The sequence below is a fragment of the Xiphias gladius genome, chromosome 6 (assembly GCF_016859285.1).
Source record: "Xiphias gladius isolate SHS-SW01 ecotype Sanya breed wild chromosome 6, ASM1685928v1, whole genome shotgun sequence".
Classification (NCBI taxonomy): domain Eukaryota; kingdom Metazoa; phylum Chordata; class Actinopteri; order Istiophoriformes; family Xiphiidae; genus Xiphias; species Xiphias gladius.
Window position 1 is genome coordinate 6,285,206 of NC_053405.1, and position 17,845 is coordinate 6,303,050.

Below are 17,845 nucleotides of genomic sequence, written 5' to 3' on the forward strand. Positions count from 1 at the left end.
ACAATGATCAAAGTGACAAGTAGCGAGGTGCAGTGGCAGAGGAGCGAGAGGATCATAAAGACGCGAGACAAGACACACGACATGTTGACTGGTTGGTTGGATGATTAGTTAGGGTCTGTATCAACAGGAGCCCGGACGCTCCTTTCGAGTCAGCACCCTCCTGCCCTTACTTCTAATGTAAGAACTAGCAGGAAGCGTTTCTCAAAAGTTGTTCCTCTCATCGGATGTGCTTGAGACGGACGACTGAAAAACGTGGCCGAAAACACCTCCTGCGTAGCGACACCCTAACATTACAGTCCTGAGCCTGAAAAGCTGAGCCTGAGCTGTCCTGAAACGGCGACGCTTGTAGAAGATAAAACGTTCCTGATCTCACCCAGGTTTTATGTCCCGAGGTAGCAAAAAGGTGTGTTTCCTGCTTCAAGAAGGCAGTGCTGACTGATTGAATGGATTTATTGTAAACACGGGCCTCCTGCAATGAGACGACTAGAAAATACTACTGTCAAAACAAAGTGAATAAAAAAAAAATTGGAGAAAGCACAAATGAAAGCCGACTTGTCACTGCCTCAGCTATTTTTTAACTTTGGCACCTATTTTCCCTGTGTATTTGTCTGGCAGTTACTAACCCACCTGTCGTCAGCTCATTCCCACACCTACCTGCACCCCTAAATCCCATTCACTGATTAGGCTCCCAGCTCTGTATGTACCAGACCATTTGAGCCTACTCTTTTCTCACTAACCATCCCAGTCATAGTGTTGTCTATTTTCCGGTTTCCTGCCTACCCCGTTCTTTCAACCTTGCCTGCATCTCTGGGCTTTTGCCGTCTAGTTTTTGTGTATCTCAACTCAGTTGCCCGTTTTGATTCGCCAACCTGCTGCCAACCTCTGCCTGCCTTTTGTGACACAGTAAACTGCCTTGTACGTGAATCGTTATTCCGAAACCAAACCTCGCCATAATGAGCAGTTACACGACGACTGGTAATGATCAAAGAAAGGTCCGTCCATTTTCCATCCATCCAGCATTTGGATGAATAGAGTTTTAGTCTTGTTATTTCTGTAACTCATCAGAACAAAACTTTGATGCATAGTTTGCATTAATAAAGATGCATTAAGTTATGCCCAAATCCCTGGAGAATTTTTATTTGGTCGTTTCACGTACTCCAAGTGAAACAGGATGTTTAGGCAGGATATTATTTGAGGAATATGTTTAAAACTTAACAAATGCTAGGATAAATATATAATGCTCATGAAGAACGAGCTTCTAGGACTTAACTCAGGTGTGTTTGGGAAAGGAAACGGCTTTTACCATACTGCATTATGCCACTTTTCATGTCATCGTGACTTTTATTCCAACATGAATTCTTTCTGTGTATCACAGCGAAGTACCGTTATCTACCTAAAACACAAATAAACAATCCAAATTCGACATGACCTGATATTTTATTTTCATTCCTATTAAAATCAAATTTATGGGTAGGAAATAGATGTGGTATCCTGTGGGTTGTGTCTGAGGTCATCGTCCTTCCTCTTGTTTTTCCTCCACCGGCTGTTGCAGTGCCGTGCTTCCTGCTCGTTAGGGCAGCAGCTAAAGGTCAGAGCTAGTAAGTACCTCGGTAACAGGCGAACACCGACAGCACAACAGGAGCGAGTAGACACACTGACCTTTACTTATTATGGCTGCATCGGAGAGGAAAGAAGTGAAGAACACAGACAGAAGACAGAGGGAAAGAGAGGCGGAGAAATTGACATGGACTGCAGAGGAGGCATTAGAAAGGGGGGGGGGGGGCAAAGAGAAATGAAGACAGAGAGGCAGATACCTTTGTTCATCAAGAACTGCAGAAGTAAGCAAAGGGAGCCCAAATGAAGGAATCTTTGTTGAAAAAATTGAACACCAAATCCCCCATGTTAGTCACAGAGTAATTGTTTGATCACTAAAATAATAGTTTCTGTCACGCATGAGTGTCAGTTCTGATCCAGTAAATCTGCTTGTTTTCTCTCCCTAGCTTTCTGTGACAACACCAAAGCTTTTCTTCTCCGACTGAGGAGGGTAAAGACTGGTCAGGAGCTTTGCAACACGGCTCCGCTGGACGCTCAAATTTGCATTTTACCACGACGAAATAACTAATCAGGAGACCCTGACTTTTGGGGTCAAGCACATCAGAAGAGCAACCAACCAAACACCTTGAGGAACAGCAGGGGTCCGAGTCTGCAGAAGTTGGAGCCGGAAGGTCATCAGTCATCAGCTCCGAGAAAAAGTGTGTGTGAATAATGCTTCTTCCCACACTTAGAATAACCCATTTATGTGTCCTTAAACAAGACACTTGTGCTTTTTATCACGAGCTGTTCACTGACAAACAGTACTTATCAGTTGACTACCAGGCAGTAGATCACTTTAGTTCAATGCAAACACTTAAGTATGTGTGTTGATAAAAGGCATCCCTATACTACTAATTTGTTTTGCCAAATACGTTTTGCATGAAACATAATTGCTGCCTGTGTGACTGATGCTGTGACACCAGTTTCTCTTTGGAGTTTATCTCTGTTTATTCTGGCAATGACAAACAATAAAGCCTGTAGTTAAATAGACAACATGGAATATAAACACATGTACAGTAAAATTTGCCTGACAATGTCAAATAATAAAGAAAAAAACCTCCATGTAAATAAAACTGCCCACTCCAGCTACTACACAAATGAAATACAAACATAGACAAAGTGGGAGTTAGCTTAGTTTACCACAACTTTGAGCTAATAGCGCTCACTTGTTAAAAACAACTTTTTAAGTGACAGTACGCTGAAATCTATATATTGACATGTGAGGACAGACATTAAGATATTGTGGGGAACAAAAAATATATACACAATAAAAAATAAGTGATAGTAGGATGGATTATGATAATAACCTCTCCCACAGGAGAACTGTACAAAAGGGAAGAGGTGAACAGGCAAAAGAAGTTTATAGTGGGGACCACAGACAAAAAAATAAAGGAGAAGGGGCTTTGAACTTGTACCTTATAGATACACAGTGTACACATATTCCAGGTTGCACCAGGATTTATGTCAAGAGCAGGAATAAATTGTAAAATCTGCCAGTACACTGAGTATCAACATTTTGCAGATATGTTTCATAAAAACATTTCATAATTATGTTGATTAAAAAGTGTAACTGAGGTGGAATAACGATTCTTCAAAAACATTTTGCTGTTGTAAATATGTAGCACATAATTGTAATTTTTGGGACAGAGGGAAGTAATACATGGCTAAGAAATAGACCTATCTGTAGGTAATTAATCTATAATGATGTTTGGCTTGTCTAAGAGCTTTGTGAAATACGGTGTAAAATGGTTACATAAAAATAGAGCTGGGTATTATTTGAAATTTTTTTTTGTACTAGTGCTGATTTTTTTTTTTTTTTTTTGATGGTTTAAGAAATAGACATGTTCTTCTACAAACCCTTTTTCTCATTTAACACAAAGGGGCACAACAAAAGTCCTTGAATGTTAAATTTTGTATGAACATAAATATAAGTCTTTCATTTTCCTAATTAAAATAGTCCTCCGCCAAGGCAAAAGTCAAACAACATACACCAGACTTCACAGAAAAAAATTTCAAATTCATAGAAAATGATCTGGATCTGCCCCAAAATTTTATAGCTTCGGCTTAAATAATTTCTGTACTTTTTGTGTAATCCTCCTGACAAACAAACCAACAAATACACATGGGTAAAAACATAACCTCCTTGGTTGAGGTAATAAACCTGGCTAAACTGCAGTATTATATTATATATTATATTATGTAATATTGTATCATTGACACATATTCATCCAGACGCCAAAAAAGGCAAACAGTTTTTCTAATAAAACGTCAGTCGTGTGTTGATCTACTGAGCATACACGAAGTGAGTGTCCGTGTTCTCATTTTCTCCAGTTTTCCGACAAGTCTCCAAAAAATGAGTGCATTCCCACAAATAAGTAAATTCTGTGTGTGTCATTGCTGCTAATCATACAAGGATTTATTTGGGATAGCATGAAAGCATCAAAGGCTATGTTATTTTGGATGTTTCCTCCTGGCTCAGTGCTAGGATACAGGCCAAGGACGTGCGGTGTCAGGGCTGGATTATGATTTTTTTATGGCGGCAGGGGTGGGAAATGGAACAGAAACTCTTATCAGTTCCCACAGCAGCTAGTTCGTGCCCATCAGAAACCATAAGTTGTTTGTTTTTTTTACAAATGTCCTTGATTTAGTCTGAACAAGAGCAGCATCTCAGTGCCTGATAGCATTTTAGATCAAAATAAGAACCTGCATTGGTGGAACCAACTGGGAGACTTCCATATGCCACTGAGATTAGTTTAAATGTGTAGCAGATTTAGCTAAAAAAAAACCTTGTATGGATCAACGTATCACTCTATCATGCATGTTAAAGAAAAGAACAAAATCTGATACAAGGATAAAGCTTGTGAAACTGGATATCTTCTCTCTTGGGCCTTTCAACCCGTAAAGCCCTGTTTGTGTAGTACACATATACATGTATGGTACTACTCAACTGTCAAATGGTGGCATTTCTGAGCGGCCTAACCTGTCCTGATATGGTATGACTGGCAGAAAATGAAATATATGTATAATAAAAGGGGAATAAAGTATGAGCAAAAATAGCCACAAGTTCCAGAGGTCCACCCATCTCCAGGGTTTTGTATGCTATAAACTAAAGAAATAACAGATATATTCTACATTAGCTTTCATGGTGTGTTCTCCAGTGGTGGCTAAACATTTTAAATTTTTCAGCTGATAGCATTTAAGCACTTCTGCAACATTGTGGAGTTGTGAAAGCTTCTATTTTGTGCATGATGAATTGTGAACCACAAAATCAAAATATGTTTTTAAAAATTATGTAAATATAAGAGAGGTTTTGACTAGTGTTTTTGAAAAAAACAACAACAAAATACTTCAAATTACAAAACTGATTAGGCTACTAATTGACTCAATAGAGTCGGTGAGGTTAGCATAATAGGATACTTTCATTCTTAACTGCATGAATACTACTAACTGAAGCAAGTATTTCTCTATGTATGCATGTGTAAATGAAAAAGTAGTATCTACATTTACAAAGCATTGGCTGTTGAGTTTAATACATCACTGAAACTGTTGTTTCTGGCAGTTACATTACAGCTTGTGATGCTACTGCAACCTCCTATTTACACAGGTGATCACTTTTGAATGTACACAGCTAAAAATCTTTCCTATAAACCAACTCACACTTTACTAAAGTATTTAATAGATAAGACATTTGTTAAGTTTTAATGCAACCTTGTTGAAACTAGCTAGCAACTAAGAACCAGCCCTTTGTAAATACACACCTAGTTACGACATAAATGTTTGCCAAGGGAACATTTACTCATCACTAAATCAAAACAAGTGGCACCACACAAAGTAGTTCTTACTTAGAGATTAGTTATTAAATATCTAAACCTAGTAACTGGCAGGTGTAGTATAAATGTTAGCTAACCAACAGAATTTATGTTAACCTGTTAATATATTCTGATTAAAATGAAAAAGAGCAAGGTTAATATGGAATATCGTTGACATATGGCCTGATACTTAATCAAAATGCTGTTTAATTTCCCCCCCAAAAAAGAAACATACCTCAAATTACAAAATGTTATGCCAATAACACTAGACTAAAATGACCAAACGAAGTGAGTTAGTTTAGTGTAATTAGATATTTGCATCGAAGTCTAATCATGAATAGTGCGCTCTTAAACAGATTTCTCCATGTATTCATATACGTATATGAACAAAGCAAGGATTGGCAGTTAAGTTTAATATACGATTCAGGCCCCCTTATTTTTGGAAGTCATATTATAGTTTATGACACCGTGTCTTCCTGTTACGTTTGATTGGCGCGCTTTATATTTTCCAGCAACATTACTATAAAATCTTTACTTGCTAAGACATTTTTTACATTTTAGTGATATATTCGTATTTAGTAACTCACTAGTTTGAAACTGTAGTTAGAAGTCACTGAGAACTCAGACAGGACTTGACATACAAATAGCTGGTGCAATCTAATATTAATAACCAATACAGGATTGTTCTGCAAATAATGGCGGGTGGACAACAGAGAGACACTTAAAGTTATCAGCCCTCTTTTGTAACATCACACCCATGACTAGACCAGTCCCTGCCGGTGTCAGACAGAACAACACACAGAGAATTGACTGCAGTCTTTGTTTTTTCTTAATAAGACAGTAAAAGAACACAAAATCCAGCACATAATTTCTACCCGTTGTTTGCTACTTGCAGTCTCCACCGTGTTAGTGTCAACTGGGAAATAGGAGCTGACACAACTCTTGTCGAGGCAATGGCTTCACGAAAAGGAGCAGATGTGTGCACCAAATAAATGCGATGTTTGGTTAGCAGTGATGCACTACTGTTCCACCCAGGAGCAGGTGAAGGAACAGTGTAGATACACAGTGAACAAGAAGACAAAAACAGGACAAATGGGGAGAAGGATATGAGCCATTACAGGAGGAAAGATCTCCCAAACTCGGCAGGTCTCAAAGACAGGCAGTAAGAGACAGACGGCTGAGCAGAGACAGGCAGTATTACCAGGTCAAGATTTGTTACACGTTGCTGTGGGCGTAGGGGAATTTGAAAGCATTTTAAACAGATCTAAATTGGAGAGTCATATAGTTGCAGTTTATTTTAGCTGGAGCTTAAGGTGTTTTTATGACAGTCTGGGAGATAAAATGCAGCTACAGTATATATAAAAAAAATGACTCAGCAAGGGAGCAAACAGCCATAATAACATTGTCAAAGATGGGAAGTAACAAATCAAAATAGGAAACAAATACTAAAGGGAGCGGTTTTTACCAAGGCAAGTCACTTGAGCATGTGTGATAAGTAATGATCATCATAAAGATCTTAAAAGCAGTTACATACAGCTTTGAGACCAGTTTCAGGCATCTTAGACAACTGCTTCAGAGTACAATTAGGACTGGTCCCTGGAGATGCTGGCTTTGGGGAAATTCAACAAATTGTGGCAAATGGAAGATGAAGTAACAGGATCGCTAAGTATTGAGACTCAGACAAACAAGGAGTTTGTAAAGGAGAACAAATCGATGAAGTTCGCAGAGGCATCAACAGTGTTTTTTTAAATAAGAAGTATATGTGACAAAGCTGAGACCACAAATAATCATTGTTTAACAACAAAAATAGGAAAATAGAGCACTTGTATATTCTAAAAAAAAAACATGTGACCTTTGCAAAAACAAATCATGTTTACTCAGAAAACAACTTGAACATGTAAAGAAAAAGTAAGCAAGGTGCCTTATTACATCTGCATTTCTGGTGGTGAAATGGACAAACGTATTGAATTTGAAAGCACAGAAAAAGGCTTGTTTCAGTTTGGCTAAAAAAATATATTGACACTGAGCCAGACACTGCACTGATAGCTCCCAGTGAATTTTATTTGACAGAGCAAAGTTTCATTCAAACAGAGACCTCTGTCAGGCTCTGTCAGGCATTATCAGTACAGTGTGCAATCTTTTGTCAGACTCCTGCCTCCAGTTTGTTTATTAATCCAGCACGTGTAAAAGTTGTTTGAATGCCAATTATTGTTTTTGAAAATCAGCAAACCTCTATGGTTAAAGCAGCAATGATCTGTATTTTGTAATAACAATGTATGAAAGGACAATGTAAATTAAATGTCAAAATGTGAGTGGGGTCGTTCCTAGTGATGAACCATCAAAAAATTATCACCTGAATCTGCAGCTCCCCTCAGCTTTACGGAGCTTTGTTGTCGGTTTCCGGTCACTGATTAGGTGTCCGGCTTCAACTTTACTGTTCTGGGTCACTCGTACTGCTCTCATAGCGCCATTTTCAGCTACAGCAGCAGCTAGCGAATAGCTAGTGAACACAGTGGAGAATTAAGGCAGCTAAAAAGACATATTTTTCTCAGGAGCTGGTTGGGACCAAAAACAGAGCTAAAAGAGAGGGAATATTGGACCTGTGTTTTCAAGGTGGCCAGAAACACAACTCTAAATGAATGATAATGGTTTTCCATAACTGCTGAGTGTGTAAATAAGCAACCGTTGCCACCATAACGAGTAAAGGTGAACTTAAAAGGTTTGTGTTCACAACTTGTTTCCAGTACCCCCAAGTGGCGAGAAATATCAGTTATTGCAGGTTTATGGTTTGGTTAGGTTTAGGTAACCAAAGGCATACCTAAATGTCTAAATGCAGGCCCATGTCATCCGCCCAAGCCTACAAGGGTCTGAGCGGACCCCTGTATGGACGTCTGCATGCAGCCCAAAATTTGAGAACACGCACGCTACACTACAAACATTCGCTAGAAAAGTAAACTTGACCTATGTTCTGTGCACTGTATGTATGTACTTTTCATTTCCCACTATTCTTGTTAAGCAGTTGCATACGCAGATTCTTTTTTTTTTTTTTTTTTTTTTCATGTCGGTCAGCCAAATACAACAAACACAGGAACTTTTTTTCCTCTCGCAGGTGGCTATCATGTTTTCTAGTGCACGTGTGTGGAATGTATCCACGTATATGTACCCCAATTATAGAATGTATAGAAGCGTGTCTGTCTGCGTGCAAGTCTGCAGTATGATCAGGGATTAAAAGTTTTTGGTTAAGATTAGGGAGGGATCATGGTCATTGTCCAAAGTCACCAAAAAAAATTCTGTTTACTATTGGTACAATAGGGGACGTAAACTGAAGTCTCATGTGTCAAAGTCACACATGGGGTTCACCCAACCCAAGATATTTTGCGATAGTATAACATCACAGTGCCTCTGCCATTTACTCAGGAAACCTTAAAGATAGGCCGTTTTGAATTTTCTGAAAAAAAAAAAAACGACCAGTGGTATCATTTTTTTTTTGGAGAGTACAGTCTCCACTTATTCAGCCTTTAACTTATTTCAGCTTTTTAAAAAAATTTAATATTTTTTTTTAATGTTTCATGTATTTCATGAATGTGACTAAACATAGTTAAAGTAGATATCTGGACCACAGATGGTTTAGTAACCAGTAAATAGGTTGAGTAGTCACAGCGTAAAAATCTCTGTTAAAGGAGCTGTCATGTATTAATGACTCAGATTATTTTCAGCAAACTGAGGAATGTAGAAGGAACACAAGCAATGTATAAAGAAAGCTAAGGTTAGAAGCTCTTAGCTGTATTTTGTCAAGGAATCAGACAATATTTACCCATATAATTCGATTTATGGAGAGTTACTATCTCAGATTAACGAGATTTGAGTGGAGGAGCTGTGGAGTTTAAACAGATAATGTTTTCAAGGGCAGCATTAAATGGGCTCCTGGAGAAGCAGAGGTGGCACATAAACTTCACACAATGATCAATACCTGATTCTATGGGTCCCTCCACGCAGGCAATTTCAGCTTAAAGCTCCATGTTAATGTTTAAATCCCCTTTTCAAATCTAAATTACAACTTCCAGCAACTGATTACTGGGGACTCATGAAGTGTTACAAGCCTATTTCAGCATAATTACAGTGCTTCCAATGTGCAATTATCAGCGTGGCTCACTGAAAAACAGACACCGTTTAGATGTTAAATACTGCCATTAACATTTGCCTATAAATGTTAAATGCTCTCATTAACATTTGGCTATACGATGGAATTAAGTTGTTTCAATGTTTTCTTGGCATTGCAAAAGAGGCTGAGTTAAAATTACTATGACAACGGACCACACTCTACAAGAAGTATAACAAGTGAGTGGCTGGGCAGGGTATGACCAGGAGGTAATAAATGATGAAAAGAGAGAGGAGAGGTCATGCTTGAGGGAGAAGGGAGCAAATTTTGAGAAAGAAAAAAAAGTAAAAAGTTTTGGAGACATGAGAAACTTACAAGGACTGCTGGGTCTTTTCATCCTTGCTTGATGTCATGTCAGATTCTGTGCTATTAAGCTTCCATGGTGATCACCGAGATCTGTGCGCGAGTTGTATGTAACACAGCACACCATTTCACACAGGCCACTACGCTTTGCCACTGTACCGGAGATTTTTGGCATTACTGGCCTCATCGTTTTGTATTTTTCAGGATTGGCATAGTTAAGGCACAAGAATAAAGGGGAAGTTACTGTTGAAACTCACATGGTTTATGCTCTTTTCTGCCAGTGTATCACTTTCTTTCAGCTGCCATACAGTGATTGTGATGTAGAAGCAATATCAGTATTTTATTATTTATCCTCATAAATAATAAAATAAGTAAGACTGCAGACAGTGAGGATGTGACTCTTGTGCTGAGGACAGGACAGGACAGAGGCCATCAAACTGCTCAAACGTGTTTTTATGAATTGACTTTTTAAAATTCTTATCCTCACCACCATGCTCACATTTCTTGACCATAAACTCTGGTGAAATTTGAGTGACAACATTTATCTACTGATTTTGGCCCGGGCAGCTCAGAATGCTGACTGAACTCATGTGGGTCAACAATGGCAGCTTTGTTATTTTACTTATCAGCTGCTTTTGATAGAATGTGAGGTTTTACTGTAGTATACAGTTGTTCAACTCGGGCTGGTCTGCTTCTCTGTCCAGCAGTGTAGTTCACATCAACAATGCCTTCCTTTGTGTGTCGGTGACAAAAAAACTTCCTCGACATGATGAGGTCCGTTGCCCTCAGCTTTGAGCTTATGCCTCCTTGGCCTCTAAACCAGAGTCTTCTGTTGGACTTCAACAGGATGAAGAGAGGACCGAATCTCAGCGGCAGGGCATTTCCCAACTTAATTAAATGTCCACTTTACACTAGTGCAGGGCCATTGCTTCCTCCAGTGCTGTTGGCCCCATTCAGCGTGCAGCCATGCAGTAGGATATGCAGAAAGGCACAAAACTGGAAGTGGAGGCAGCACCCTGATGCCTAAATCGGATTAACCGGCCACCATTTTTGAACAGTACTTTCGGTGCCAGCCCCCATATGGGCTGGCCAGCCAAGATGGGACTAACTGGCAGTAGCGAGGGCCAAGGAGGCATGTAGGAGTTTTGTAACCTCCACATCCCAGCTGGCCACTTTGCCTCTGATAAAGATTTTTTTTGAGTCTGTTATAACTACTTTAGTTTGTGAGGACAGGAGACTTTAACAAGCACTGTTCTTCAGCTTTATGTTTCCCTGCCCCTGTTCACCAGTGACACACATGGCAGATCCTTTCTGGTTCTGAATTAATACACTGCACAAAGCCACACAACATGTTTTTACTCTATATACTGTAGTCTGTGGGAACTGGGCCAACTGGGTGACTGGCTTTATGTTTCAGCGGTGCCTACAGAGCCAAGAAATGATTTCTCTCTCATATTAATTTCCTACAATGTGTTGGAATGTGTTTACTGGGGGGAAAAAACAGAACTGTAGAACCTTTACTAATCAAACTCACTCAGAAAACAATATTCTGCTGGCTCTTCTTGAGTTTGCCTCAGAGTTGGTCGAATTATTCTTATAGTACAAGTACAAGAGAAAGAAATCCCAGAGTCCCTGATGATTTCTCTGCTCTGGCACAACAGTCAGCAACTGAGCTCTGTAAAATGGAGAAATCTGTACACCTCCAAAGCCATGATGGCCCTTCATAAAGCCCTGCGTCAGCATCCAGTAGAGAGCTCCCTCTTGAATTTTTATTGTGGTTAGTGAGTCACAGCTTAGATTTATAACTGAGGGGAGGTGGCCCTGTGGAGGGTTTTTGATGTACTAGTCTAATATAAACCAATGCATTTCTATGTATGACACAGGCAGTTGGCAGTTACCGCTGCCCTATCTATCTACCTACCTATCTTTTTTGCTTTTATCTTTATCTTATCTTATATCTCCCTCTTTCTATCCCCCACGACAACAAAGGTATCTCTCAGACGGTGTGAACCCAGCTGAGGTTTGCCTTTGATATTTTTTTTGCTCAGCATGCTGTAGAGAGGCACAGACTCTTTCCTTTCCTTTCCTGCACAACAAGAAAATGCACCACTGCAGCCCTCAGAACAGAAAAAGACTCAGATAGAGTATAGTAGAGGGACATCAGTTTTGCTATGGTTCAATTCTCAGTCTGTTCCCAGTATTTCACTGGCCTGAAGGAGCTTATTGACAGCTGGTGTCAACGACTGAGCAAGTACATAAAAGTTTAAAGGTGCACAAGGCAAAGTTTTTTATGGATAGCCTGCACCTCAAACCCCTCACTGTTCATGCTTTTTAACACGACTATGGAAAATGTTGAACGTCATTGCAGTAAGGATAATGGTAGAGAAGAGTGTTTACCAGGTAGTCTGAGCTAATAGGGAACCTCTTAAATTTAGCCCCTTTTGGACAAATAGTTCCGGGAAATATGGAACCAGCCATTTCTGCGCTTCCACCACATCTATAGAACTGTAAAGATTAGGTAAGTTAGACCACTGATGGTTTTTAAAGGAACAACAACAACAACAACAACAACAACGGCAGAAATACAATTTTCACCCAAGTGGAAACAACCCACCCAAGTGGAGTCACCTAGATGTTATTTTTGTTTACTGTTACATGGCTATGATGTTTGAGTTGGAAGTAGTGATTGAATGCAAATAATACATACAGAGATGGAAAAAGAGACTGAAAACTCCAGGAGTCAGTTGCACCAGCCGTTTGTAACTTCAAAGTTAGCCTAGTTATAGCGTAAGTGTTCACTAAGTTTTACACATCACTAAATTAATACAGGTTGCACCACACGGACTGGCTACTACGTAGAGATTAGTTGTTACTAAATATTTACACCTGCTAACTTGTAGGTGTAATTGTTAATTAAAATAACATTCTGTCCGTTAGCATGCTAGTAACGTTAGCATGCTATTAGAATTTCAGCTAAACAGTCTTTAAATTTGCATTCGCCCGCCATGATGAAAAATCTGTCAGGGTGTGCTGTGTTTGTTGATCGCTGATGCTGCTGTACAGCTTTTGCAGCAAGTAGAGTTCTACAATAACAACAGCGTTGGACGCCCTCGACAGATACTATGGCCGGCTCTTCGCGACCGTAAGCTCCACCAGAGGAGAACAGTCTGTGGACACAACCACAGTATTCTTTCCTGGATATAAGCACACAGTCCACCGCCGTGAGCCCCGCCAGTCAATGACGGTTCCCTGTCATGTCAGTAGCAAGGTAGCCCGTCCAGCTCAATGGCCGTGTCCTGAATGTCGGTGTGTAGCCATGTTTCAGTAAAAACAAAGATGCACCAGTTCTTCATTTCATGCTTGGTGGTCCAATGTGCTCACTGCTTGTGTGTTCAGCCAAATAAACAAAAAACTGTCATTTAAACCGCAATGAGTGAGCACTTTGTATGGAAACCTGGGCTCATCAAGGATGACTGGATGTCATCGCTGCCTTCATCTCCTTTACACGCTAAAATGACATTATGTCAAAGGATTTTACTGCTAATGTTTGATTACAGTCTGGGCAATGAATTTTAGGTAATACAGTCACCCAAAATTACCAAGTACAAACAATTTGGTGTCCCTGTGTGCAAAGTTCTGTGCCAAACAAATGAAGCATGGTCACGCACCACAGTCAACACCTGTACCAGAGCAACAATCAGTTATTATTTATGACAATGGCCTTGGTATAAGCCTGTCTTGAAATGCGCTATCATTGCAAGTAGTAAAATACTTAAGCTGGACAGTGAACAAAAGCAGTGATGATTTCTCACCTTCTCTCCGGTTGACCTTAGCAAAGACCGGCCCATGGCTGCTGGACAGCTGGGAGGAGCTTCTGAAGGATGACGGTGGCAAGTTGGACACCAGTGGGCTGTCACATACTTCTATTAACCAGTCACAAAAGCAGAAAAGACAAGGATATGAGTTGAGAATCTTGTGCATTTTATCGAACCTAAAGACCAATATATGACATTGTGCTATCTTGCTGCAATGTTTGTGAAAAGCAGACTGAAGGAAATATGGATGTTTTCTTCTAATTAAAAGGTTAAACTTTTGAGATAATTGTAGATTGGGACAGATCACAGCGGCAGTTACAGGAAAAAGTCGACTTAGCTCCAGAATTAAAGGTAACTGACGTGTCAATGGTGACCTTTTCATGCATCATACACTTTTGTACACAGTACAAATTGATTCTGAATTAGTGATTCATGAACGGTGAGTATCTGTAAAGGGATTTCACTGTTGCGTTGTAGAAAAGGATTTGAGTGCATATTTTGAGGTTATAGATGACACTGATATATGTACACACACATTATCCCGATACATCAACAAACAAGACCATGGCAACAGTCCTTCTACTGGGACCTACAGAAACATAACATTACGATCATCGTCTTCAATGTTCTCCTGTTTTAGACTTGTTACACGGCACTGGGAGCAGAGTTAAAAGCTCAATAAGCAATTTGTTGAAATATTTAAAAGTCTGATACAACCCATGGGAGCACTGTTAAAAAATAAATAACTGACCCTTTTATGTTGTGACAGTGTTACGGTAAAGGTTTGGTTAGGTTTAGGCACAAAAACATGGTTAGGTTTAGGAAAAGATTGTGGTTTGGCTTTTTCAAATAGTGGCAATAAGTACTAATTGTAATATAATGTTATTATGTAAAGTTTTAATGTATTGTTGATTGTGTGCATTTGTAGTTACTGTTTCATTGTTTCATCCTTGCCATCATCATCATCAGATAAATTTTTCATTAGCTGAACTGTCCGAGACGTGAATCTAACTTAAGATTTGAGACCTGACCCCTAGTACGTCCACATTACATCTTCCAGCATTTTTCTTCCCCCCAAAACTGGGCTTTTCCAAAACAGCCAGTGTGTAAGTCTTAGACCAATTTTTCTGTTATCACTCATTTAAAATGTCAAATTAACCAATGACAGACATTGTCCCGACCGTGAAATAAGGATTTGGTCAGAAGGCTGTCTGTCCCACTCCTTACCAGATGTTGGCTGTGAAGCAGTTTTGAATTTTGGCAAGAAATTGAGAGCTGTTGTTCTCCTTCTGACAAAAGCAGTTATAAAACAGATGCTGTGACTGAATTTATCATTTATCAATAGGGAAGTAGTTTTAACTGAAATACCTTATTACTAAGTGCAATGTTTGGGTGATCTAATGATAATTTTCTAAGTGTAGTCTGAAACTTCTTTTTTTTTAAATCCATGTTGTTTTCCACCACTGAGAAGAGAGCGCATTATGATTACTCACATCCATTCAGAGGTGACGAGTCCTGTCTGCTTACTCTGACAACAAGGCTTCAGCTGAGATTACTTTGTCAACATTATTGTACTTCATTTCAGGCAAAGAGGGATTTTCATCACCTGAGAATATAAACCACAGGCTGTTGACACTTTTGAGTAGCCTCTCATATCCACCTCGGTCCAAACCAGTCTGCAGTCAGTCCTCTCTGTACGCACTTCATTGTTTGTCTGTGTATTTCCATTCAAACTCGGGTCATTTACTGCATCTTCAGACAGAAATGAATCTGAAGGAAACTATTGGCTTTTCACTTCTCCCAACACTTCATACCAATTCCAAAAGTATTTCTAAAGAGTGGACGGTTCCAAACTGTGGTAGTACACAATTATATCTTGGCTATCATCTCTCACTAAATGCTCTTCTACTCACCTCGAATGTGTTTGGTGATTTGTACATTCGTGTATCAAAGAAGCGAAAGTGACTATACTGGCATATCTCGAATTTTGAAACCTCTTACGTTATGCAAAATAAAACTCCCTAAATGCAGTACTCCTCCAAGCAACAAACTCCAAGTTTGCACTGAGTACGCACGTAAAACTATGAAGAGAATACAGAAAACAACCCAGCCAGACCTCAAGGATTTATGGCTTTCATTAGGCCCGCTCAGACATTGATGTTGACAGATGGCAAAGCTCAGAAAGTCCCTCACAAAATGAGCAGAGAAAAAATGACTCGAAATTAATGTAAATGGGCTACAGTACATTTGCTATTTTTGAGTGTCAATTCACCCTACCCCTACCCCTCTGTTGGTACGCCTGTCAAGCTATCCATTCTTGCATGGCTCCTATGTAGTGATAATGGGAGTAGATTTACCACTGAAATTCTTGGTAATTTTTTAAACGATGAGTTCTTGACTCCAGACAGAGGTAGGCAGAAGCAGGCCTTCTCATTTATAGCTGCCAACTGTCCATTTCCAGAATTGAATTTTGCAAGTGTTGCTAGCAGATTTTTTTTCCAGCTATAGCTAGCTAGCTAATTAAGCTAACATTAGCTCCAGGAGTCAGTTAAAAACACAGCCTCCTGCTCACTTTTTAATGTTTCCATCAGTTTTCAAAGAACCATGTAAAAAGGTCTAAAATAAATTACACTCACGGTGGGTAGATAAATGACATTGTGCTAAAAGAATTAGGCTAAAAGTAACAAAGTCCAATGAAAAAAAAGAGACAGACATTAAAATGAACAGCATTGTGCTTGTTTTGCAGAGCAGAGACAGTTAGCCTCAGCATTATAAGTATGATAAGGAAAAATGAAAGATTTGACTTATTTTATTCTAAGGTAAAGTTTGGCTGCTTAACTGACATACTTGGACAAGAACTACAGATGTATGCTTTACTGTTTGCATTTTTAAACAAAATGTTTTTAATATTACAAGAAAAAGGCTTTCTCAGACAATGACTAATGTGTACGGCTATCTTGATGACCAGTTTGGGTTTGCTGAACCTGAACTTCCTAAAATCCAATAAAGAGCAGGACTGGGCTGCTAATGTTATTCTAAACTCTGATATAGCATCCAGGACCCCAGATACAGAGGATATGCTAGTCAACAACAGGATGCTTTTTTTTAACATAACCTGTAACCCCATAAAATAATCACACATCGCCTCAACATGTGGAGAAGTCCAAAGCTGGACAGGACTGACTAAAGAAAGCACCCTGCGAAGATGTTGGTGGATCCTAATGCCATTCATAATGCTGCTGTTTCCTCATCTCCATCCGGCCAGGCCTGAGGCTGACAGAGACACAACAAGCAGTGGGTAACAGTGGCTCGCCAACTGCAAAATACAGTTGAATTAGTTTAGAGAGGTGAAATGAGCACTGTAAAACCTCAGAGGATAATGTGCTGTGAGAGCATGGCCTTGGCAAGAAAAGCTGGATAGAAGAAGCAGAGGTGTGGGAACAGCTGAGGCTGATTTTCCTCAGAGGAATTGTGGAGGTAAAGCACAAACACAGAAGGCTTAGAGAAAAAATTGAAGGTAAAAGGTTGGTGAACTGCCAGCCGTTGACCAGGGCAGACACGGCTGCATGGAACTTCGAGGCATTTCTTAAACGAAGCTAAGAGGAATGCACAGTTCCTCTGCTAAATCTTTGACAGCTTACTAGACTAACAGCAGAAGGGAGCTGAACTGAAATACTAGTAATGATACAGCCTACAGCAGCGAAAATCCAATGTGACACCATTTTTAGTGTTACCTAAACTAACTGAACCTCTTTTTAGCCTGTGCAATGTTCCGGGGTGGGTGTACTGTAGATAGGTGTTTTTGGATATACAGTAATACAAGCACATGCTCTCGACACAGTACCCAGAGCTATATGTTAAATTGCATTATAATTAATTCTGCGCTGTAATTCATTATCATCACGTAGTACAAACCGTTGAACTATTTCAGATTATGACTTGCACACCCTAAAGACATGGCGGCCCCCAGAAAGGGAAGAGCACTAGAGCACTACGGACATCAGCTGGTCAAAACCAGTTCCAGCATCAACTGAGAAGGGGTCCGACGTCATCAACCCAAAAGCTTCAGGAATAGCCAAGATAGTGAACCCTGAGCTAAGAATTTTTCTTACAGTTCATTATCGTATATCCAGCGCAGTTTATGTCAGAAATGCTTCCCCCTTCTT

At 39.6% G+C, this 17,845-nt stretch overlaps 1 protein-coding gene across 1 annotated transcript in view; it reads right to left on the reverse strand.

Annotated features, from left to right (window-relative positions):
- The window catches only part of LOC120790700 (contactin-associated protein-like 4), a 98,210-nt gene that overhangs the window by 68,146 nt on the left and 12,219 nt on the right, over positions 1–17,845 (reverse strand). The window contains exon 2 of the mRNA XM_040128513.1: positions 13,677–13,787. Coding sequence (XP_039984447.1) covers positions 13,677–13,787 — 111 coding nt within the window. The remainder of the gene's footprint in view (positions 1–13,676; positions 13,788–17,845) is intronic.